This window comes from Pteropus medius, unplaced genomic scaffold, assembly GCF_902729225.1.
Source record: "Pteropus medius unplaced genomic scaffold, Ma_sr-lr_union100, whole genome shotgun sequence".
Lineage (NCBI taxonomy): Eukaryota > Metazoa > Chordata > Mammalia > Chiroptera > Pteropodidae > Pteropus > Pteropus medius.
Window position 1 is genome coordinate 18,567,790 of NW_024347791.1, and position 27,300 is coordinate 18,595,089.

A 27,300-nucleotide genomic window follows, 5' to 3' on the forward strand; every position below is an offset into this window, starting at 1 on the left:
GCCATAAAGTGTAGCATAAGGAAAATAGTCAATAATGTTGTAATAAATATGTAAGGCATAAGAGGGGTACTAGATCTAGTGGGGTGATCACTTCAGCTCTAATCACTATGCTGTACAACTGAAACTAATATATTATTGTATGCTAACTATAATTGAAAAAAACTCATTGACTTGTGCAATGTTATAATGTAAATATAAGCAACTAATTATCTATTATATTTCAATAAATCTGGGGAAAAAATTAGAGGATCTTTAGAAATTGGAATCAGGGAACTATATATATTAACTCAATTTTTTTTAAAAAGTCTCTATTCAAAGAATTTATTTAAAATAAGTGAAATAGTCTTTTAGAACAAATAATAAGCAAATAGAAGTCTTCCATGCTCTCAGGCATATAACCTCCTTTTCCTGGCTATTTAACTGATCCTCACACTCTCTTCTTTCTGCCTCTCATGCACCTACTGCTAGAGCCTAACCAGAGGTACCATTTAGGCAAACTAGCTAGATTTTCTGGTCTTTCCCATTAGATCTCTTTCCTTATTTTCTTTAAGTCCTGTCAATCTAACCCCATTCTTGGAAGATTCTATCAAACTCTGTTCTGGGGCCAACTCTACCTTCCTCAGGTGCCATTTCTCTGGAGCCCTCAAGTACCACTTTATTCTTCAGTGCCCACTCTCAGCTCACATTTTTCTCAGCTTTTTTCTCTCTCAAAGAATACAAATATATCTATCACATTCGATAGTAGGAAGCTGAGCTAGATTTAGCTTCCCCACTGGACTGAGCTGTTGGGAGCAGGGTTCATGTTCTAATCACCTTAATATTCCTAGTGGCTGCCACAAAACAGACATTCGATAACTGCTACTTTCATGAAAAAGCCACACCTTTAACTTATCTAACTTAGTAACAGACAGAAAGTATTTTAAAGTTGCCAAACAAAAATTTAACAAAACTGAATTAAAGTGCTGGCTTGTTCTATGCCTCCCCACCCCCCCCGCTCTCCACCCTGCCCCAGCCCCAAAGTAAAACAAATAAGGAACTGAAATGATTTCGCTTAAGTAGAATACTGAGAAATGACACAGTAGCTTTGTAAGAAGTTACAAAACAAGTGAGAGACAGCCACCTGTGTATCACCATTATCTACAGGATGGAGGAAGCAGACGTATTCCCACGTTAAACATCAGCAAACATTCTTCAATAATGAAGTTTATAAGAAAGAAAGCAAGGCCCCGAGGAAGGATGAACTCCAAGCCTTGGAGATTTCTGAGAACAGACAGACCCTCCCACAAGTTTGCTGTCAGCTACGTGGGATCCTGGCATTAAAAAAAAAAAGGGCTGAAACACATGAACACTGAAACACTTGAGATAACCTGCAGTCTTTTTTCTTTGTGCAAGAAGTCAAGAGTTTTCATCTATTGAAATTTCTATTATTTCACAAAAATATAAAAACTAACATCAAGGAGGAGTAGCAGAACTGGTATCCAGGGGCTAACCATCCACAGAAACAGAGACCAAAGTTACCCAAACCACTCCTGTCTCAAATTGGATGAAACTAGAAAAATACTTCAAACATCACTATAAGGTAACATATTATAATTCCAAAGCCCCTGGTTTCTGCAACTCCCATTTTAAAATCTGCTTGGTTTATAAACCACAAAGAAGAAATGATCAGATCCATCACTGATTTAAAATTATTTCTCTACCAAAAATAAGGATTTCAATTACAGTGCATTAAAAATAAAATAAGTGATTGAAAGAGTACATAGTACCAAAATAATCTGGACACTTACTGAAGTCCGTGGCATGTTGACAGTGCAACAAAGGAGGCAAGGTTTCCTCGGATATGGCCCTGGTAGTAACAGTGTTCTCCTCCCTGAAAACAGACACAGAGAACATGAGATTTTGCTATCACATCACAAGGACAGTCAACCGCACCATTGCACAGGTTTCTGCCCACACCGCACTTCCATATGTAAAGCTCTGCACAATATTTCATTATTCAAATTAGTATTATCAAACCATTTCTAACAGAATTATTCATAAACATTCTTAGTGAGCTGACTCCAAATCAGAAGACAGGGTAATAAAAATCGACTTAACTTTCCTTTTACGCAGGTGATGATAAAAGGAACAAAGAAACATATTGAAATACACATGTGGGCCTTGCACCAGAATAAGTTTAATCTATTTCCCTAGTCATGAGAAACTCAACCTTGAGTAGCAGCAAGATGATGCTTTCACATAAAGCTTAGTAAAAATGAATATGTCATTTGAGAATCACTAAATTAAACCAATGAAGAAAAATGCCTATTTTTACAGTGTTTATATCAAAACATAACAAGTTTATGCTATGCTTTTCTCAGAAGAAAAGGCATATCAGAAATGTTTTATAAATCACAAAAGTTTTCTTTAAAATACTAACTCTGGAAACATGTTATATTAAATCATAAAAAGGACAAAGAATTCATGTTTGCAAATAATCCTCCATTATCTTAGGGCTAAATAAATGATTAGATAATGGAAAATAATCTTTCACTAATTTCTGATTCTTAAAAATAGAAGTCAATCCAAAAACAGCATATGATCAGGATTCATCTGCACAAAAGCCTAACGCTGCAAATGAAATGAAGAGCTCAATATGCTTGATTCATTATCAAATGTTTGCATGACATTTCAAGAGAAGCATAAACACCAGGGGGAAAAAATGTCTTCAATTTGGATTATTATAACAGAAATTTTGAGGCTCTCAACTGGTGATATATGTAATTTTTCTAAATAATGTTGGAAATTAGTTTTTGTGTTGTGATTTTTTTTCAGGGATTATCCATCATAAATCAATAATTATTCAAACTAAAAACTAAAGCTTTTTTTCCTCTTTAACATGCGTAAAAATTTCTTAGTCCAGCATAAAGGCCTTAATGTTAAAAGGCTTCTTTAATTTATAAAAATATATTATAAAATTATTATAACATAATAATATTAAAATATACTATAAAATGTTAAAATAAATTTAAGAATTATTTTAATTCAATATTTTAAAAAATAAATGCTTACAGAAGAAGTTCTGAATATTCAGGAGGTACATTGTGAAGAGTATAAAATAGCTCCTTCACACATACTGCCCAGGCTACAGTCGCTTCCTTTAAGGTAAGCATTTTTGACAGATTTTGTGCAGCATGTCAAGAGTAGTCTACGCTTAGTTAAGGAAATGTGTACATTCACATATACATAAATATCCTTTTCATTGCACAAATGGGTTTACACTATGCACCCTGTTCTGCCACTTGATTTTTTTTCCTTAAAGTAATCTTGACATCTTTTGATATCGATATCTCATTCTTTCGATGATGGCATAATATCTCATTATAGGAGTGAACAATAATTCATTTAAACGGTCTGTACTAATGGACATTTGGACTGTCTCTATTTTTTTGCTGTCATAAACAATATTACAACAAACTCTCTTTCATATATTTTTGTGCACTTCTATCAGTATATAGGTAGATAGATTTCTAGATATGGACCTGATAGGTCAAAGAGTATGTGCATTTAAAATATTAATAGATAAATTAAAAGACAAATATAATAGTATTTATTTGCACTCACATCTGTTTTAAAAGATGTACATTTGAAAATACTAAATTGCCTTTTATTAAAAATTGTATATTTCAATAGACCACTACATAAGCCAATTTCACCAAGTCTGGTGAATGATAATGGTTCTCCCTATCTTCATATAACTTTCTTGAAGAACCAATGCTTTATGCAAGTAGGTATTACATAGAATAATCTAAGACAGATGTTATAGAGAAAAAGAAAACACAGCACATCCTAATAGTTTAGTTCTTTATCGGACTGCTAGTCAGCTTTTTTCTTACTGTCTCTTTTGTTCCAGAAATAAGTCTACTGTCCTTGAAACTTTCTTCATAGTCCTTGACTTAATAATGCATTTATAACAGTACAGGTGTTTATTTTTAGCATATTAGGTATAGATAAAATAATTGTCTACCTCTATAAAAATGAACTATATAATCATTTATATGTCTATTGGTTTATCTTCCCAATGGACAAAAAGTTTATTGCAATTTTTATTCTAGAAAGTCAAAATAATCATTTACTTGCAAAAGTCAAAAACAAATCATACCTTTATTAAAAAGTCAGAAAGATGTCAAAAATTAAAAAAACAAAAAACAAAAAAATTTACTACTAATATGATTTAAAAAAATATAACACGAAGGAAGTTACCCAGACTGTGTTATAAAACTTTGAAAATCCCATAAAGGGCAGCAGTACAAGCACAGCAGCGAGGCCACAGTCATTGCCCTCCATCCAGACCCTCAAAGGACCCTCAACGAGTCTATCAGCTCCAAGATGGGCCAGGGAAGCCTCCTCCAAAGCACCTCCGCAGTTTCCCTCCCCCCGACAAATGACTTCTCACTAACCACTCTTTCTCTGAACGTTCATTTTTAAAGAGATTTGTACTACCTCTCTTTACACTTACATTCTTGTTTCTATCTTATGTCCCCCATCAGACTAAGGTTTCCTGTCAGGGAAGAACATGCGCCTGATCTATGTTTATATCCCCAAGAGTGCCATTAGAGAGAAAACCTCCTTGAATCTCAGTTTCCTCATCAATAAAATGGGGATAATATCTACCCACGCTGCTTCACAAAATATCAGGGGATTCTATGAAATAACAAAGTAGCATCCACTGTAAACTGCTATAAAAATAGGTGAGAGGTGCAATCAGAGAATATTTACTCAATGAGGGAGTCTATCATGTCCCTTGAGCAGGGATTCTCATAATTTATTTAAGAGTAACAGTTCAGGCCATTGACTAATAATGCAGATTACTCTGTCTCTTGCCCAGAAACCCTATTTAAGCAGCTCCGGGACCAATAATTTGCATTTTAACAAAAACTCCATGTTTTTCTTGCACCAAAAATACACTAGAGCAGTAGTCTCAACTCTGGCTGCATTATCAGCATACCTTGGGGAGCTTTTAAAATCCCAATGCCTAAGCCGTATTCCAAACCAACAAAATCATAAGCAAAGATGGGACGCAGGCGTCAGCATCTTTTCAAGTGATCCAGATGAATCAATGAAGTTGCAGTGGATGAAAAGCCCTGCTCTAGAGAAACGGTGCTCAATAGCAGTGGTTCCTGAAACTATCAGAATCTTCGTGGCGAGCTTTTTAAACTGACTGATTCCCAGGCCTTCCCTCAGATCTACGCGATCAGAATCTCCGTAGAGGTAGGGCCCCAGGGGTTTTAGAGGTGCAGAAAATTCCCCAGGTGATTTTGATTATTGTATTTGGAATTATTAACTTACAGTAGTCAACACAAGACCAAACCATCCCCATGCAGAAGATACCAGAAAGACACTAGGACCTTTCAGAGAATGAAAGTGTCCACCATATTCTGGGCATTCTGCGTGGTGACCTTCATGATTTATGCGATATTTCATGATGACCCATGAGGTGAATAAAAACTTCCCCATTTTACCAGTGAGAAGATATAGACGCCTTCACACTCAGGTATGCCTAAAATCAAGTGTCTTTACGCTGCTGGTTCTCAAATGAGTGGCTTCTAGCCCAACGGCATCTGCTTTTTAGGAATTCAAATTCTCAGGTTTCCCTCTAGACTTAATCAGAATGGCGGGGCATACAACCCAGCCGCCTGCATTTTAGCCAACCCTCCAGGTGATTTTGAGTACTCCATGAAGTTTGAGAACTGCTTTCCACTACACCTGCCTCTGCATTCTAAAGCTCCTCACTGCTGAGCTCACTGAAATCCTACACTAGTTCCTGAGCAGATTTTTACAGAAGCAGAAAAGATGTAAAAAGCCATAGCTCTTCTCCATATTTTTTTCTTGTTCCCCCCAAACCAGCTGGCATTATCAGAAATAAAATGGAAGGTAAAAGGTGAGATAAGAATCTGTAGAATTCTGCCATGTACTGATCCAGGAAGAGCACAGGTGCTGGTAATAGGGTACCTCACAGGATGCTCTGGCCTGGATTAAAAGACTAGAGTGATCAACTGTCCCAGTTAGCCTAGGACCAAGTGTTTTCCCAGGATGTGGGTCATTCGGTGCTACATCCATGAAAGTCACAGGCAAATACAAATGATCTGATTACCATGAAAGGGACAGGACCAGTACAAACACCTTCAGACCAAAACACCAAACCTGCCACCCTTGTGTTTCTGCTCTTCTCCTGAATCATAGCCCTAACCCCTCTCAATGGGCACTGGTCCCAGGACTGGCCTTCTGCCCTGAAGAATGGGGTTCTGGCCAATCTTCCTGCTCCACAGGTGAGATCCTTGCTCACTTTAGCACAGCAGTTCTGAACCCTGGGTGCACATTAGTTTCACAGGGATAGCTTTTTAAAAAATACCAAGCCTCACCCTATACCAACTTTATCAGAACCTCTGGGACCTGGGCATTTTTAAGATCGGCCCAGATGATTCCAACATGCTGGCATGATTGAGAAGCTATATACCTTTGCAGGAACTTAAGCCCTTGAACTCCATTGCACACTAGAGTCCTCTCGGGCATGAGCACTGCCCAGATATGTTTGTGGCTGCATGGCTAGAGTCTACTCCACCAGGTGCTTGCCTACAGTAACTTCCTCCCAATTTCCTTTTAATTGGCATTAACGTGAGGAAACTCCTCTTCCTACGCTTGCCCCGCCCTCCCAATAGTGAGAAATATTCAAGTGTTATTGAGTCAGGACTATTCTGAGTCTCTGAAGGGCCATTTGCATCAAGGAAATTCCTAGAAAAACTAAATCTTATGTTGGAGAGGATCCACTAACCCACCCTGATTAAAATTCATAACCTGGGATTAAGCAGAATTAGACTGGATTCATAAAAGAAACATAGACTAAATATCTGTTCAAGTAAAGGGTATCTGATTCTATAGGCTTTCTAGGAAAAGTAGAGAGAAAGGTAATTTCACCTCATTTTACAGTAAGTTAAAATTAAATAAAGCTACCCCATAAAGGTTCCCAGATGCCAATAATCCGTGGATTATACTAATGCATTTCAAAATCTTTACCAGTTCATGCCAAAATGAGAGAAATAATGTAGTCAATTTTTCGCAAAGCTAAATGTATTTAATTTTTATATAACTGTCCTTTGTTTAGATTCACAGAAAAGTTACACAGGTAGTAAAAAGTGTTCTAATAGATCTATTACCCAGTTTCTCCCACTGTTAACATCCTACGTTACCCGAGAATACTTGTCAAAACTAAGAAATTAACATTGGTATATTACTGTTTACTAGATTCTGACCATTCAGATTTCATCAGTGTTTCCATTAATTTCCTCTTTGCGTTCCAGGATCCACACCAGAGTACCATATTGCATTAGTTGTCATATTCATTCTTTTTGAATTGTTGGCAATAGAAAATAGAATTTAGGTGTTTTGAAGGGGTTGTTTCCATACTGATCAGTATAAGGTTGTTCCCTGAAATTTGTTTTGTTAGCACACTGGCCATGAAATATAACTCTAAGATCAAGAGTATAAATGAATACTTAACACTATGGATTTTTTCAAAAACTACCCTTATATAATCAGGTTTAATTTAAATGACTGATTAAAATGTCATTTTTAATATAACCCATGGAAATAAATTCTGAAAGGTTACTCAATAGTACTTGCTATAATATAAATCTAGGACTCCTTGTTGCCTTGAGATTGTTCTGGACTTTCCTTTCAAGGGTGTTTGTATAGTGGACAGTTTTAGAAGAAACATGTCCCTCTAGAGCAAAGGGGAAGCATATTTACTTCCTAGTATGAAAGATTCAGGTTTCTTAAATTCGGAATTTTTCTCTAGGAACAACACACTGTGTGTGCAGGTGTCACCTGGCCCTTCCTGTGTCACGCTCTGGGAATAAAGGCTCATAACACAAGTATAAGAACATGTTGATATTCTGGCTACTGCTATGGCTACGTGTAACAAAGTACTTTGTCTCTGACCAGGAGCCCCTGTCTTCTGCCAGCACAGATCTAATTGCAGCAGGCCAAGTTATTAACTTGCAATTAGGATAAAATCTCAGCCTTTCACAGTTCTAGAAACTTAGATTTCCATCTTCCCCTAAAAATTAGCAAATTTGTTAACAGTGAGCCTCCGTTCTCACATTTCCATTTTCTTGTAAGACAAAAATTACTTGAAGATGAGTAAAGCATGTTGCCTATTTTATCACAGCTACTCTGTATTTCATTATACTACCAACTGACACCTTTAGAAATTTGTTTGCCACCCGACTCCAGAGCACAAGTGTTCAAGCAGCATCTAAATTATCTCATCCCAACATCTAAAGCTAAGTAGTCATTAAAATCTCTGCACTGTTTTCATATTTATTGATAAACATCAGGTTCTTATAGCATAGTCATCAATCAAAACCCATTTTAAAAACTAAAAAGAGACAAATCGAGCTAACAAAAAAAGAGAATATTTCATTTAAAAGATGCATGGTTCCTCCTAAAGAGGAAAAGATTTAAAAAAAAAAAAAAAGATTATTGTAACAAGTTTCCACAAGAAAGGAAAAAAATAAAACTAGAAAGGTACTGAATATAAATAAAAGTGATAAGGAAAGAGTTAGTTTTATTGGAAGATGGTGAACCCTGCAGAAAATAGGGGCTATAATTTTCTTTTGAGCTCTCAAATTAAAAGGAAAAAAGCCCACCAGGGACCCAGTGAGCTTACAATCTATTTTTATTGTTATGCAGGAGTCTTTCCTTATACTGATTTCCCCGGGGTAAAGTATGAAAACTATGATAGGCTCCCAGGAGTTACAGCTCACAAGTACCCTAAGTAAACAATTGTAAGTCTTTTGAGCTGCAATGCATTTCCAAAAGGTTAAGACTTACTCCCTCTCTTCTTAGGCACCTCCAGCATACACCCTAATTGATTTTACATTAGTTATAATCAAAAGAACTGTGTGTTAGTTTCCTACGACTCCCATAACCAATTATCAAAAACTAGGTGGCTTAAAACAACGGAAATTTATTCTCACAGTTCTGGGGCTAGAAGTCTGAAATCAAGGTGTTGGCAGAGTCATGCTCCCTCTGAAGGCTCTCGCTTCTTCCTAACTCCCAGTGGTTGCCAGCAATCCTCAGTGTTTCTTGTTTTGTAGACATATCCTCCAATCTGTTTCTGTCTCCACATCGTGTTCTCCCTGTGTGCCTGTCTCTGTCCCTACGTCTAACCTTTCCTTGTGGAATAACACCAGTTATTGCATTAGGGCCCACCCCAATCCAGTAAAATCTCCTCTTAACTTGAATACATTTGAAAAGACCTATTTGAAAAAAGGGTCACATTCACCTATACCAGGAGACATTAATTTTGAGGAACACGATTCAACACAGTATAACTTCTCATCTCTTTGAACATGACTAAGTGAATTTTTATATTCAAAACCCAAGGATTTTTGCTTCTAATAAGATTAACCTATATCTTAATTACCTTTCGCCAGCTATTCTAGTTCCCATAGTGTCATTTAAAAATATTTTAAAATATTCATTACTATTTTTACACAAATTATACAGTAAACCTGAACTTCGATTCTATTATCAAGTCAAACACAGCTTCCCAAACTGCTTATTTTTAACCAGAGAATAGGCAAGAGAAATTATTTTTTCAGCTGTCAGTAATCATTACAGACCCATCAATCTAACAATCTCTTATCAGACTACTAAAAAATTTTAGGTTCCTACAAAATGCTCCACAGCAACAAATCACTGTAATGCAGAGAAGATACTTATTAGGTTCTCTGAGATGCAGCTCTAAACTGGGAGAATGGAAAATCAATGTGGACCACATACTGTGACTATATAATTACAAACTCATGAAATTATAACTCTTTCCAGGAAACTACTACATAACTGTATCTTTTTATAAATAATAGAAGTTTAAATGTATTGCCCTATATGAGTTTTTTAGCATCAGAGATGCATATTACCTAAAACCTTATTCTGTAGTCAATGTTTGACTATAACAGGAAAAAAATATCATTGCCTAGAAGACAGTTACACAAAAAGAAAGCATATTTGGCATTCCTAAAATAAAGGAAGAAAAAGGGTTTTTGTTCTACCTGAAAAGATTTTGTTTTCTTTTCCTCCTTTTTTTTTTTTAAGAAAATGTAACTATACGAGGATCTGAGGTAAAGAAAAAAAACTTTTTTTTCCACTTCTACTATGAACTTATCCTCCTTTAATTTATTTCCATTTTATCATCTTCTCATCTATTCTTTTTTTGAAGGAAAGATCAACAGGGAAAACTTCCAGATGCCAAATGGGCTGTATTGCATCTCTTTTCCCTCTTACACCTAGAGCCTTAACCGCTGTGCTCCAGAACTCATCATTAGCACTCAGTGGTCATTTTTACCCTTCTGTGGATGATTTTGACTTAGTGCGGGACTATTTCAAAGGTACAAACAAAGAGGAACTTCTAAACAATATCTTCAGGGAGGCAAATTAGTATTTAATGTTGTATCTGGTTAAAAGGTGATACTAAGCCTGAAAAATATACATGCTTTTTTTTTCAGCAACTGTTTAGACACAGGTTGGTGATTTGTCTGTTTTTGTTCTGTTTTGTTTTGTTTTGGTTTGGTTATTTATTTTCCTGTAAAACAAAGGAGGGAGTTGAATTAGGTGATCTCTGAAGTCCTTTTTGATTCTATGATTTGCAATCTATTTTTAAAAAATCAAAGGTTACCAACTTTTTCATATAAATACTAGGTCAACTTCCAAAGAATCAGTATCTTGTACACTGCACTTGCCACAAAAAAATAAAAGTTACAACCAACAACAAAAGATGCTCGTATATTTGGAAAGGTTTTAAATGTTAAATACAAAAATTTTAAACAATTTAAAAATTATTTATAAAAATCAATAATTTATGAGTCACATAAAAATCATGGTATGAATTACAAAATATATATATGGACGATGAAAGAATTTAGGTATTAGAACTTCTAGGATGGTGCTAAAATGGTACCTAAGGGTAAATTTTACATCCTTAGATGCTCATAGAAATGAAGATCGATAATGAATAACTTAAACATTTAACTTAATGAGTTATAAAAAGAACAAAACAGGTTTTTTTTTTAAGTAAAAGAAAGTAAACATTAGAAACAAAAGAAAACTGGCTCTTTGAAAAAAATGTATTAAAAAAACTAACAAGATTGATCAAGTAAGAGTAAAGGCATAAAAAAAGCACAACAGAAATGAAACAGAAGATATATTTGACACAGAATTAGTAGATTTTAAAAACCATAAAAAGATTTGAAGAAAATATAGCAAAATATTAACATGTTAAATCTACATGCAGATATCTGTTATAATATTTTATACCATTTTTTATATCTTTTAAATATTTCAAAATTACAGAATTTTTTTATCACAGGTCAATTGCTGGTATTTCACGACTTCAAATTTAAAGTTGATTTAGAAGTGGCTCTAAAATACCTTAGAAAAGAAACACGTGAATATGAGCCTCAGCATACAGTATGGAGTTGGCATCGAGTAAGCAGATGTAAGCCTCCCTATCTGGTTTTTATTTTTCACTGGATCTTTTATAGTAGGGGGAATAATATGCTCTTCCAGACCTGTCCAAACTGGACTTCTCGCCATATAGTCTTGGGTGAACAGAAGAAACTACCCAATTTCCTAACGCCTGGCATAATTCATTCACTTATGTTTTTTTTTGTTCAACAGATATTTGTTGTCTTCCAGGTGCACACGCTATGCCAAGTGCTAGGTATACAATACAAGTTCCCATGGTAGTGTACTTTTGGAGTAACTTCTCACGGACTTGATAGTCTAGGGGCATAGAAGATTGTCTTATTACGAAACAGAGTGAAGGACAGCTATTGGTGATTTTGATGCGCTTCCTGTGTCCTGAGCAGAATCAGAGACCAGCAGTAAAAAAGGGTAGAAGCTACCAAACACCTAGCCAGAACTTCTTTACTAATTGCCACTTTATCTCAATAATGATATCAATAATGACATTTAGGGAACACTTCCCATACCCAAAGCTCTAGGCTACATGTCTGTGTTCCTCATGTAACAGATGAGAAAATTTTATTAATCAGAAAAGTAGCATGACCTCAAGAAGACACCACTTACTCTGTCCAAAAATGGAATTTCTATGCAGAACACCTATTGACCCCACCCAGAATTACCAAAGCAACCACTCTGCCTTCCAGAGAGAGTTAGAGGTACTCTCCAGATTATCAAGAATAACAAGAGAAGAGAAAACAAAGGCAGAAAGTAATCAGAGTGTGAAATCCAGAGGCATAATCCATCTTGCTTCCTTTAGGTTGTTCCTGACTGCTTTGAGCTGAGGCTCTGGTCAAACATTGTACTCCTACTTTCCCTCCCTCTGTACCAGTGTCTCCACCTCTTGGTGGAGACTCTCTGTTTTCTTTCCATTCCTCACATGCACTGTGGCCTCTGGGCCTTGGCATATGCCCCACCCATTCCACTTGCCTGTTACTTATCTTTAAACCTCAGAATTAGTATCATTTCCTCAAGGAAGTCTTCCTGAACCAACCAGACTAGGTGAGGTCCTCCATCAAATGCTTCCAGGACAACATGGACTTTTCTTCATAGCACTCTCATAACTGTCATTTAAAAAAGACCTTTTGGTAGTTACTTTTATTAAGCCTATAACACTAATAAATTACTAGCTTTATGAGGGTAATAACGGCATCATGTATTGTTCATAGCTATATCCATGAGCTGATGGCAAGCACACAACACATTATCTATTGAATGAAACAGGGTTGAGAACACAAGTAAGGAATGTGACAGTTTGGGCTTTTTTTCCATTCTGCTATAAATCTCTAATGTCAGCTTTCCAGTCTAAGTATCTCCATGTGCTTATGTTTTCAGGAATTTCCTATGGGGATAAACAAGTCCACCTGCATCTACCTCCTCTTCTACCTTATAAATGCAAAGAAAGGCTACTATGATAAAATGTTTGATAGTTGATACTAGAGCCCTGATCAATTACCCCACCAAAAAGGATAAACACTCAAACTACTTAGTACCGGGTACTTATCCTCTGGTCTTTATTACCTATTCTTATTTTTATAGTGACCACTTATTCACCATAAAATAAAAACTTTTTACAAATGAATAAGAAAATAACATAGTTTGGGACAACACTGAGGGAATAATTTGTGATTTTTTTTTTTTTTTTTGCTTCAAACTGGTTTCAAACTTTTAAAACCAACACTTCCACGACTTCCTGTTCAGTCATAATTACTCCAATAGTTCACTCTGAATTTCAAAAAAATTTGCAACAATGGGCTTGTATTAGACACTATACAATGAAAATATAAGTTCTATAACTAGAATTAAAATATGAACAAGTCTAGGATAAAATAATTTGTTTTATACAAAGTAATACCATTAGTGCTACTTTGAATTTTCAAAAAAATTTATAGCTGAACATGTCTTTTTAAGTTTATAGCTAACACTTTGAATATTAAGAGATGAAATCTGGATTTTGAATTGAAAAATATCTCACACTAGCAAGAAAATAAAGAGGACTTTCTCTACTCAAATTGGTTACAAACAGAGCTTAGAAACAACTCATGCTGACACCAGCTGTCACTTTTCATTTTTCCTTATTCCCAGCACTAAGAGACCTGACCTGTATAAACCAGTAATAGGCCAATACATTTCCTTCAGGTTACAGAGTTAAGACTACTTTGCAATCGACAATGCCATTAAGGCAGCTGATGCATTATACATGATTCTGGACCTTGAGCAACGCTGCTTCAGTCCTAAGGGAAAGCAAATTTTACTTAATCCCCAAAGAATTTTTCCTATAATGCAAAGAATTAAATCGTGAAATCTAAAACCTTCCTGAAACCACACTGATTACAAGATGAAAAAGGAGCATATGTCTGCACAAGCCTGCCAGGGAGAGATGTACACACTGTCCAGCTCATCAAAAAGATACTAAATAGATGACTCATGGTGGATAAACAGGTGGTGGATAAATAGTAAAGTTATATGAGACATACCTGAAATAACTATTGCATGCGAGAAAGAAACATTTTATCAGTTTATTAGATCTGTATAATTCTTTTATTCTTCCTGTGTGTGTGCACTTGAGAGAGTGTGTGTGTGTGTGTGTGTGTGTGTGTGTGTGTGTGTGTGTGTGTTGGGAAAGGAAGGGGAGGATGGTATACCTTGGCAGGGATACAACCAAATATCTTCTAGTCTTTTGGCAGGATGATGATATGTGTCAGCTTAATTACTCTTGTCCATAAAACTTCATATTTCCTCCAGATGCAGATAAATGTACACATAGGCATAAGATGGGCATAAGAACAGAACCATGTGTTTACCATGTGCAAGACGGCAACTATTTCAAATGGTTACAGTTTAGAAGCCATGGCCAACCCGCTGTACTATTTCAAATGGTTACAGTTTAGAAGCCATGGCCAACCCGCTGTACTACTCAGTCTAACTTGTATGGAGAACAAAAAAGGACTAAAATAAACTCCAAGATAAAATGGTTGAAAAAAACAGGGATTCCCTAGAAGGTTTTCATTAGAATAATGGAAATTTTATATTTAGAATAATTGACTCACCTAAACTAAACAATTACATCTTTGATTCATGGTTTACTAAAACAACTGCTAACAAACATGTAACTGAAAGTGTTATAACTTAAATATTTGCATTCTGACTCCTTGGCCATTATTATTGTTTCCACAGAAAGGTTAGACCATAGTGCATAATAGCATGAATTCTGGCACCAGACTGCCAGGTTTCAAATTCTTGGGCAAGTTAAAATTTCTGTGCTCAGTTTCCTCATCTGCAAAATGAGAAAAGAATAATAATAAATGTACTCCTGGAGGACTGGATGACTTAACACATCTAGACTAGGGTCTAGCACATAGACAGTATCATGCAAGTGTTTACTATTTCTCCAACTGCTACTAGTACTTCTACTAATTCCTCAGTCCAGTTACCAGTATTGATCCCATCAGGATATCAGTGTGATTCAAAAAGGCAGAGATGGCATAAAACAGGAAATCCATAATGGCAAAATAAGCCTCTATAGGGGTATAATAATTATTTGCAAAAAAAATACAAGATTTTGAGAATGATTTCAAGTCATTTTATTTTTTAATTCCATTAAGGTGAGAGTTTCATTAGCTGGAGAGAACTTGCCACTCATAGCTTTAAGGAAGTAAAATGAGTAAAGAGAAGTTAACTCTTCCAGGTGACCCACACTGAACCACTGGCAGCAGTTATCCGTCCCTAAGATAAGATTTAGTCCCTGAGCCTGAGTTCATAGATAGCAAATGAAAGCAAGTCTTTCTACAAGACAGCAACATATGGTAATTAGCAGTCAAGGGACCCAGCTCACTAGGACGCCCATATACCAAGCAAAAAATATATGGTTTTTCCAACTATGCTTTTCTTCAGGATTTAAAATACTTTAAAATACTTCTGTGACTCTTACACTAATAACAGAGAAAAATTAAAGAATCCTCCTTCTGATACAATACACTATTTAAAAATGAAAGGATTTAAAAATGGGCAGCAACTCAAACCCACAGGACCCAAAGGACAAGGTTTCCTGTGCTGGCTCTATTTGCAATTACAGAATCATCTCTAACTCAGAAGATCCTGGAATTGAATCCCACCACCATCTCCGAAATGCAATTTAATAACTTTTTATTAAATTACAGGATTAACCCTATTTGTATATTTATTTTTTAGAAAGTATAGATCTTATTCTTGTAGGGTCCTTATATCCTAAGACAAAAAAATCATTTATGTCAGCAATTAGGGGTTAATGAAGTCATGAAATATAATAAAATTTAAAACTACTCTAGCTACAGTTAATAACTGCATATTCATGTATAAGAAAAAATATGTTAATCAATATTTTTAAAAACTTTTCTTGTTTATTACTAGTCAGATTGATGTTAAGTCATGGCTAAACTGTTTCAGGGAATGAACATGAAATTTCTCCGAGTCATCTAATTTTAATGTTTTTTATTAGTGTAAAAAGGTATCATTTCCATATCTATGACATCTGAAATGTTCCCCACCGGCAGAGAGAACCCCTATACCCCAACCTGAGACGCCTGTGCCTGAAGATTTCCCTCACCCTGCCCCAGAGGTTCTGCTCTCAGATTTAGGTTCAGTGGTAGAATCCTTAACCTAAACCTCCCAGAAAGAGCTTGAGAAGAACATCAATATAGATCTAATTAATATACTGGAAGTTGCATCTGCTACACATTCCTATCATTGCTTAACTAACTGTATGTAATCATTTTAATCAACTCTATTTACACACACTCAGTTAAAGAATCTATATTCCCTAATGGACAAAATAGAGACCAAAACTCATTTCAGTTTATGATATATGAAGTGTATCTCAATAAAGCTATTTAAAAAAAATCCCAGTTATCATGGCAGCAAGAGCCCCTCTAAGGACCTACTAAGGGTCTTTAATTGATAATCTGCCCCTCACAGCAGGCCTTAAGATGCACATCACTGAATTTCTTTACTAGATAGATGCCTCCCTATCTCCACAGAGCCAGAAACAATGCCTGAAACTTCTATTTGAAATTAAGAATGATAAAACTGAGAGTTTAGGTGACAATTTCTATAAATAGATCATTTCCAAAAAAATTTTTTTTTAAAATACTTTCTAAAAGCATCTTCCCAGGCGATGTGACTTAATTACTGTCTAGATGACAAAGTATCATTCCCTTATCCAAGAGGATCTGGAAGAGCTACTGTAGTGCGAATTCAAGATAGAAAGTACGTTTCTCAAATGTAAGGGAAAGTTGTAAATAAGAAAGGCATTTTGGAAGAGAAATGCTGTTGCTGAGTTGTTTTCCTAAAAAAAAAAAATAGAAAAAGAAAAAGAAAAGGATAATGAGATTTTAAAAAGCCTGTGAATAGATTACTTGGCAACAGTAGCTGTTGTTGCATTTCGTCTCAGACAGCCTCAAAACAAAAGATAACTTAAAAGCTATTTGAAAAAACATGTAAGTCTCTGCTTCAGAAGATTCGTCATTGATGCGATGGTATGGATGGCTTTGTACTAATGCATGCAACAAAATTTAGTGCACAGCAAAGCGTGGTTTTTGTATCTTCTTAATCACTTACTTTTCTCGCTTTTATACAAAGAACCAAGATTCTGGATGGTAATGGAGTTTTTGAGAATCAATAAGGAAATTTGATATCCAGGGTAAGAAAAAGCAGATTAACCTCTTTGTTCATCTTTTCTGCTGCAAATAAATATATATAATGACACACTGGCAGTTAAATAGCTATTTTTGTGCTCACCGTGGCCAAAAAGGAAACAATTTGAGCATTTATGTACTATTCAATCATATGCAATAAACTCAAGAAGAATCTATATCTCATAAAAAATATGTTAAGTAACGATGTTTTCAATAACAAAAAAAAAAGAGGTAGAAGAGAATACAGCCACTAAACTATAACCTACATTTTAAATAAACTAAATTCTAATGACAATATTTTTTACTTAAGAAAGAAGTCCATAATATTTTATAGCACATATAACTATTTATGGGGTTGTCCTTTTCAAACAAAACATCTCAAAAGATCTCTTACAAAACATTATTTCTTTAACACATTGTGTATTTTTTAAAGTATTCAACTATTGAGAATTATGTTCCTCCTGGAGAAACCTAGAAAAGGAAACATGAGAAAGCTTGAATACGATTCAAGATTACAAGCAAATTTCTGGGGATGCTGTTCAGGCATATAGGAGCTACAAAGTTAGCATGAGTTAGGGAGGTATCTGTTGTCCTGAGAGTCACCATATTAAAAATTTTCTAAGTGATTTCTTACAGCTGTCCTCCACTAGTATTTTTTTTCCTGTCATTTACACATTCATTGGGCAAAACAAAAACGATTACGGCAGGATAAAGGCGCCTCTTTTTTAAGAAAGAAGATATGAGTTGGAAAACTGACTTAGAAAAATGAACGCGAAAGGAACCTAGAGACTGACTCTGCTTGTAGTCCGGGCATCTGCTATGCTAAGATAGTAACATGCTAAGCTAGAAATTAGTCATGGAACTCCAACCCCAGGAAGGGAAGATAGATGTGAACAGCAGGAGAAAAACTATTTTGCAGAAAACCTCAGGTTTTCTCCTTGTTTCTATATTTATTTCCTTGATATACTGTTTCCAGAAATGACAATGGCCATTTCAGTTTGCCTATAAAAAAAATTTTTAATGAAAATTACACCAGCATTCCATCAGAGTAAAAGTCTCTAGAATCACAATAACCTCTCCTACCCTTAAGTAGAAACTTTCTCCCCTGACACCTGCTCTCTAACACACAGCCTCTCTGCAATTTCTTTACCCAAGTATAGGCTTCAACCTTGACCCACAGTTCTTTGCTTTCTTATCCATCTTCTTAATGCCACTATAGACATAATTAAGACTCTGAGACAATGATCCTTGAGTGCCTCAATTCAATTAAATGATGGGTAGTAACCAGATTATTGCCAGGCAAAAGTCAATACTGTATAATGGGTGTCTCTGTAGATATCCATCCTTAAGAATAAGGATCCTGATCCTAAACTGAGGTGAGAATGCTCAAATACAATAGTTTAAAAATAATTCAAGTTAATAAAAAAAGACATTCACCAGCTATTACTTTTGATTATTACCATAAAACATCAAATAATCTAACTAAAAATGGTTAATGATATTGATGATTGGACATGATCTTTCACTAGTAATAAACATAATAAATCATCTCTCTACCAAGATGTCTACCTTTACTTTTCGACCTCAAGGAAATCTGCTCCCTCCGCCATCTATACATATTCCTGGTATACACAAAGGATTTACAATTCCTTTCCTAGTGCTCTAAAACTCCTACTATGGCTATTTTCCTGAGATGTGAAAAATAAAACAGGCTTTTTGATAGAGTGTATCTTAACCAACTTTTTGTTAGAGTGTATCTTAATCTGTAACCAATGTTACAGAAAAACTACTCAAATGCACAACCAAATTGAAAGAAATAGCTAAAAAGTCTTTAAGTAGACCACCATTTCAATTTAAAGATTAGGCCATAAAGGGGTAATTTTTAGATACCTCCAGAATGAATGAGATGTGTACATAATAGGTCTAAATAAAATACATTTTAATTTTTAGGATTATCCTACTCTATATAATATAAAATATATGGTACATAATATGGTATAAGAATCAGCTCTGGAGTTATATAACCTAGATTCAAATTTCAGCTGGACTCATTATGGTTATTTTCAGCGAGTTATATAGCCTCTCTATGCCTCAGTTCCTGTAAAGTGGGAGACTACATAGCTATATTTATAATCACAGGTTGTTTTCAGTATTGAATAAATATAAATGTGTGTGTCTGACACATCATGAACAATAAATGTAAACAATTGCTATTATTAGTAGTATAATACTAATTAACCAGAGCTATATAACCAGAAACTTCAATTAACAAGAATATTGGCAGCTTTCAGCTTCAACACACAAAAAAGCTAGCTAACAAACAGTAAATGGCATGGTTTACACTCATTTGCTGCTACTTATCAATTTCAGTTTCCTCTATCTTAAGAATCCAGAGCCATAATTCTGCACAATCAAAATAAAAAAATTTTGTCCCCAAGATATTCTAATCAGTTGAGGCTTTTATGTTTACATTCTTTTGGAAGTTCATGTTAAACACACAAATGTTCTCCCTAAACTAAGGCTCAAATTTAAAATTTAATTTTCAAATGAATTGGAAATAAATGTAAGTAAAAGATGAAATTAGTATGAGTCATTAAAAGAATAAAAAAGTATCATTTTTTTTCCTGCTTAAAGCCTTTATCTTTGCAACCTTTAAAAAAAAGGTTTTAATAGAACTTTGAAATCAGGATTAAGCACATATCTGATCAGGAAAAAACTGCCTTCAAAGAGGTATAAAATGTCTTGCAGATAATACAACTCGTTATCTTAAAAAAGAGTATTAAAATGTATTTCATTTTCCTCTAAATATAAAACTGCAACCAACAGCAAAGTCCAGACTGCAAGAACTGCACAGCATAAACAATCTGGTTTCTTCAACAAATAAATTGCAAAGGAGAATAAAAAAAGATAAGGGAAAACCAAAGGATTCAAAGAGTTTTTTTTTTTAAATGTACTTTGTTAAAAAACTTAAATAGGCAAAACTAAACTACAGGGATACATGCTTTGGTGATAGAACTATAAACAAAAAGTAAGAAAATTATAACCATAAAAGTCAGGACATTGTTTGCAAGTCTTACAAGAGGAGGAGGGACGCGCTTGGGTTTGGGAAACAGCATAAGTAATTTCTGGCAAAACCCTATTTCTTTAACGGGATAGTGGTTCATTGATAGTAATTTCTGTGTCAGTGCTGTATTTTACAATTAAAAACATTTCAAAAATAAAATTGCAATCTAAAAGATTCACTAATACTGTGCTGGCTGGAAAATTACTGCTTGGCTATCGCCCATGGGAACATAGGCTATCACCCATGGGAACATAACATTCTAACAGTAAGCTTTCTGCTTCTGTACCCCCGCTTGCACAACCGACCTGTGGGTTGACAGGTAGTGAATAGGAGAAAAATAGACCTTTGTGTTTAAGACAGAATGAGGAACGGGATTTAGGGCTTAAAAACCCTGTACCTCTACATTTCGGGGCTGCTTAATTCGAGGTCTGCGTACCCCTTGCAGACCCAGCTGGCTGAATAAAGAGTGTGTTTCCCATATAACTCACTGATTTCTGGTGGTCCATGTGTCTTTCGGGGGCTGGCAGCTACAACAATACAGCTATTATGTATTTTTTCATGCGATTTATTCATTTTCCCATGTTCATATTCACACCCTTAAATCAAACATATTATACATTAATTTTCACAAGTAAATGTTCTATGATACCTGAGCAGAGACATTTACTAGACTGGTTTTTACCCATTGTTTAAATCTGGTTTGATAATAAAGTTGATTTTAATTTTGCATCCTCAAGATAAATATGACCGTGTTTGTGCCAATAGACAAAAAAGTTCTTACAGAGTTTTGTTTTTATCTCCTTATACCTTTCATTTACTTCAGTCTCAGGAGAAAAGCCAATTTAAAAAAATTCACAGGGCTCTTAGGGAAGGTGTTATGGGCTGATTTGTAATCCCCTAAAATTCATATGTTGATGGCCTAAGCCCCAGTACATCAGATTGTAACTATACTTGGAGATAGTTTTTAAAGAATTAAGTTAAATAAGGTCATTAAGGTGAGCTCTAATCCAATATGACTTATGTTTTTCTACAAAGAAATTGGGCACAGGTAGACATAGATTTAAGACCATGTGAAAACACAGGGAGAAGACAGCTATCTACAAGCCAAAGAGAGAGGCCTCAGAAGAATCCAACCATGTTGACACTTTGATCTTGGACTTCTAGCCTTTGGAATTGTGAAAAAATAAATTTCTGTTGTTTAAGCCATTCTGACTCTGGTACTTTATTATGGCAGACCTAGCAACTACAAAAACTAAGAGAGAAATTAAAACTAAAAAAAAAACAAACAAAAAAAAACACCTATGATTTTATAATTTTTTGACTCATATAATGAAAAGAAAAGCTTAAGACAATTACAAATCATTAATAAAGAAAGGAGAACTAACAGAGTCCATATGAAAAGAAACACCCTAATGAGCTAAGCACAGAGGGCAAAAAAAGAGGGAACCAGCAGGAAAATAACTGGGGCTACGGACTGAATTAGTGGGCAGGAATCGCTTTCAGTGTGGTTCCTGGAAAAAAAAAGAGAGGAGAATTTTGAGTTAGATTCTCTATTCCATTTTTTTTAATGGACTAGAAACAAATGGGGTGATGAGTGAAATCAAAGTGGTTTTCTTAAAGGGAGAAACATCCTCTGGCCCGAGGGTTTGAAAGAACTTTGGATTTATCATGTCCCTAGTCTGACAGGCTTGGGGTTAGGTAAACCATCAATGAAGAAAATGCAATTCTCTGGCTAGAAAATCAGCAAGTCAGTGCTTTGAGTGTTACACATACCCATGGAGCCCAATGACCTCAGAGTGGAATACACTTTATGGATTAAGTACAAGTTTCCTGAAAAGGGATATTACCGTAGAGACAACAGACAGCTGTTTGCTGGATTCTCCTTCCATGCTGATATTTGCATTTTGTCATTTTAGTGACAGATATAAATAGAAATAGTCGACTGCCTATTTCCTTTCATCTTTAATTTAATGCATTCAGAAAAGCATTACATAAAATAGAGAAGTAAAGCTAAATAAACAGGGATGATAATAAAAGGAACCTGGAGATTATAAATCTAGGTAATTTTTTTTCCAACTATAAGCAAAATGGCTCCATTCTCCTATGTCATACCTAGAAGAATCCTGATATCCTTTCTGCAGTTAAGCCAGTGATACAGTGATAAAAATTAGTCGACCCTCCAATTACCCAACCTTAAGTTTAAAATAACTTTCTAGGAGGACTAACATAACTATATCTATCTACATCACTTGTAAAAATTAACAGATTTTGTTTTGTCTTATATATGTAGATATATAAAGATGTATTTACAGGGAAAATGTCCCAATGCCTGGAATTTGCTTTTAAATACTAAACACACACACACACACACACACACACACACACACACACACAGAGAGAGAGAGAGATCATCAAAATATTTATAACTGTTGACTCTGGAAAATGGACATGTAGGAGTTCATTACAGTATTCTTTTCATTTCTGTATATGTTTGAAACTTTCCATAATAATTTTTTTGTTAACATATTATTGAAAAATCTAGTTCTTTTCATGTTGTCGCTTAAATAGGACAATGTAATTTAGTTATTTAGTGATATAGAGTTTAATTTGAATAAAAAGCTTTATGATGGTAATATATTTAAACTGAAAAGCAGTGAACAATAGCTTTAAGAGAAAATAATGGGAAAATGTTTACAACATGATACAATGTTTATTTTTTAAGCAAGATACAATGTTGTAGATATGTATCATAGCAGCTACATGAAAAATATAAATATGGCATAGAACAAAAAAACACTGAAAGGAAATATTTCAAAATGAAAATGAAGTTTACCTCTCAGTGATGAGTTTAAGGGTAATTTTTCCTTTTTCTCTACTTAGAACTTTTCTAAAATGAATATCTATCAAATTTATAATCAGAAAAAGAAAGCAAAAATATATAAATGGCATTTATAATTCTGACAAGGCCGAATACACAGTCTGAACACTGTTACAATTAGCTAAACTCACCAAACAACTAGCTAAAACTCACCAAACTGAACACTGGACCTAAAGAAACCCTTTGGTGGAGTTTAGTCTCATATGCCCTCACATTACATCAGCAGCAGACTGGAAAAAAAAAACCACATTCTTATGCCTATAATTGGAAGAGGCTTTTATTTGTGTATAATCTTTTCAGAACTTCCCTGACAAAAACCAGTATCCTGAGATTTCTGTGTCCAGGGATTTTAAACTCCCTGGGACTTCTCAGAAGACCTAATAAGTTTATAATTTTACCAGGGGTAGTCATCTCCAACTGAATGCAAAGCCATGAATCCTGGACCCAAGATTTCACCTCTTCCTTCCCAGTGATAATTTTAAAGGCAAATTTCATAAATTATTTTCTGTGATATAATAAAAAAAAGAACCAATTACAGTTATACTAATTCCACAAAACATAATTCCGACAACTCCTACAGTATAATAAGAATTCGTTTCCTGATAACTAAAGGTTTTATTTTTTTCCCATATGAGTAATACATTTCCTTGATAAATTCTGAAATATAAAAATCCCAAAACTGTATACGTACCACACACTAACCAATTGCGCCACTGGAGCTCCTAAAAATCCCCAAAACTATAGATTAGAAGTATCACTGAAAATTAAAATCATAATCAGTATTTAAAATATTCTGAAAATATTTCCCCTGGAGAGAGGAAAGCTTTACTTACTTTCACTTCCACACTCTTCCCTCCATGTTCAATGTGTCTCTCTATGTATTCAGAGGACAGTAAATCACTGTAACAACAAAAGAAATGATTAAAGAAGACCCTGAAAATGTAAAGTAGTCAAAAATCAAGTTTACACATCCTAGCTTTAATGATTTTTTAACCCAAATTTTAAAACAAAAATAAAACTTTATAGGTCTCTGTCTCTCTCCCCCCGACCCCCCACACAGGTTATGAGGTTGACTGACTAAACCACCTGTCACCCCGTTGCTCAACAGAGCTGATTCCATTGATCTAGTACAGGAGTTCTAGGAAACTACTCCAAGCACACCATTATTTTAAAGACATCTTATTATTCTCTTTTTTTACTTTAGCTTTTTATCAAATAGTTTTAATTTGCTACCGTACCTTACCATTTTTTGATGTGTTACATGCGCTATTTCATATAAGAAAAGTTTCCATCACAAAAATAAAAAGGAGGCAAAGAAAGCTAAAAGAAATGAAAAGTTATATACCATCAGCAGTTTCAAATAATTCTCTTTTGAAAACTCTACTAAACAACAACTGTCTTAAAATTTTTAAATGTTTACATCATCTTAAATATACTTCTCTTTAATTCTATATATGTGAAGAATTTCCCCTTTAATGGAGGTACCTCAAGACACAACTTCTATAAAAAGTATTAAAGTCTCTACATTTTTAAAGCACTAAAATGTAAATAAAATTAACATTAATAAATAAAAATTATATATGAAACTATAAATTTTCTGTGGATCCTGAAAAAGAAGATACTTACTGAGAAGGGCTCCTGGTGGCTAACTGGGCTCAAATCTTAAAGCAGAGGCTAGCAGCCATTTCTAAACTGGGGCCTTTTATCTAAACCACACTTCAGAAAGAGGCCTGCACTAAACCACCTGCCATCTGGGACAACCCTTATAAAAGAGTTCCTGGAATTGTATTTCAACCTACAGGACCAAGGCTTTCTCCATACAATCGAAGCTGCACAGTTATAGTCCCATCAGCATCTTCTCTGACCAATCAGAGAAGATTGGTCATTCTGACCAATCAGGACACTGCCTTTTAGGCCAATCAAACTGCAAGGATTTAGAGTCTCATTTGCATGAGTACAGACTCATCAAGAATGGGGACTTCCTCACTCTATATAAGCCAGCTTCCTCTCTGGCTTGGGGGGTGAGCTGTTTACACTGAATAAAGTTTCCTTCTTCACCACATCCCAAACTGGGGATTCCTGTTGGCGTAGAATTGTTGCCAATACCATCAGTTGACATTTCTAAACCTACTACTCTATTAATAGACATTCAGCCAACTAAAAAATCTTTCTTACAGTTATCTAAAGGTCACCATGCCAAAACTATCCTAACTATTAAAAAGAACGTGAATTTATGAACGCATAGGCCGACAATGACAAGCACCATACCTACAGTTGCTTGAAATGTAAACAGAATGATCAAACAAAAGTTACATTAATTCAGGCACCATAAGCAGTTTCCTATAGTATCTGATGCTTACATCACCATTTAGAAACCCTATAACTAACTATATTTTAAATCAGCAGTCCCCAATCTTTTTGGCACCAGGGACAGATACTCCAATGAGAATCTAATGCCTGATGATCTGAGGTGGAGCTGAGGCAGTGATACTTGTCCTGGGGAGTGGCTGCAAATACAGATGAAGTTTCATTCACTCACCCATCATTCACCTCCTACTGTGAAGCCCATTTCCTAACAGGCCACTGACAGGTACTGGTCCACAGCCTGGGGATTGGGGACCCCTGGTCTAAGTGCTTGTTTCATTTGTTTTTGGAATACATTTTACTATTAACTTTATGTGGGAGAACTAGCTAGGACGCTCTAAGCTGCAAGTTGCAGAAAACAACTCAAAGTGGTTTAAACAATCAGAACATTTATATCTTATTTCTCATTAGAAATTCCAAAGCAAGTGTAATGTGGATTTGCTTTTGCAAATATTCAATTCTGTTAGATGAATAATTTGAAGTTTATAAAAATGTAGGTTAATACTCTTAAAGATGTTTTAAGTATAAATAAGTCGCTAGTAAGCAAATTTTGTAATACACGGGCAGAATGTTTAGGATGTGCAATGTGTAAGTAAGAAAATGGTATATATGTTTACACATGAACAGAAAGAGGTAGATGACCAAAAGATACTTAATATTCATGAAGTTCCTGGGTAATAAATGTTCATGATATTATAAATATTCAAGAAACACTAAATATCCAGGATACACTCAACATAAGCACTTAATATTTATGAGGTCTAATTCAATCACCTATTTGTGATATCCAGTGTTCCTAAACTTCCATACTATTGACATTTTGGGCCAGATAATTCTTTGTCACAGGAGCATCTTGTGCATTGTAGTATGTTTAGCAGCATCCCTGGCCTCTACCCTCTAGATGCCAGTACAACACACGTGTGCACATGCACGCACACACACACATGCGCTTGTGCATGTCATGAAATTAAATATTTCCAGACATTGTTAAATGTACAATGGGGGACAAAATCGCATTGGTTAAGAACTGCTACTGACACTCATTTCTGCTCCATATTTCCTCTGCCCAAAAACACAAATAGAATTCATGACTGTTCATCAAGTGAATTGGCAAGCTACAGCTCTTGACAAGGCATATATGTCCAGTGTATCTCAGATACAGCAAGGGGGTGTCATTAGCTTGGCTACCTTCCATCTAAGAAGCTTGCCCAAACTTCAGCTCTGGTCTTTAAAACCAAAACTACATTATCATCAGGGAAGTTAGATTCAACAGAGATAAAAGCAGGACATATGAACACTGTGTACTCCACCCAACTTGCACCCTATCTTAAGTGTACTAATCTAACCATTTCTTTCCTCTTGCTTCTCGCCATGTGCTTTAAATTGACTTAGCAGATCATGTGATTTGAGAATTTTAATTTGGTCTATGGGGGCTTTTGGTCCCCTTACTTCTGGGATAGCTTGCCTAATAGTATACTGCCATTGCATCAAATTAATTTTCCACCCGACATTAGGGAGGTTCCTAGATTAATTCATGTGTTTGCTCAGTGCTATTAATGAGTCCAGGAGTATGTTCATTTTTCTGCTCTGCCATCAATGTGGTGGGGGACCTGTCCTCTTATCTAGTTCCTGTCATGACCCTAACCTGACTGCTGCAAGTCTAAGCATCTCATGCAGATAAAAGTATACCAAGGTAAAAGAAAGAAAGAAAGAGAGAGAGGGTGAGAGACAGAGAGAGAAAGAGAGGCAGGGGGAAGGGA

The 27,300-nt window shown here is 35.2% G+C and overlaps 1 protein-coding gene across 17 annotated transcripts in view; it reads right to left on the reverse strand.

Moving 5' to 3' along the window:
• The window catches only part of ADAM22 (ADAM metallopeptidase domain 22), a 210,618-nt gene that overhangs the window by 78,964 nt on the left and 104,354 nt on the right, over positions 1–27,300 (reverse strand). For all 17 annotated transcript variants that reach the window (XM_039878184.1, XM_039878182.1, XM_039878178.1 and 14 more), the window contains exons 4-5: positions 24,010–24,076; positions 1,788–1,870 (exon numbers count right to left, since the gene is read on the reverse strand). In XM_039878184.1, coding sequence (XP_039734118.1) covers positions 1,788–1,870; positions 24,010–24,076 — 150 coding nt within the window. The remainder of the gene's footprint in view (positions 1–1,787; positions 1,871–24,009; positions 24,077–27,300) is intronic.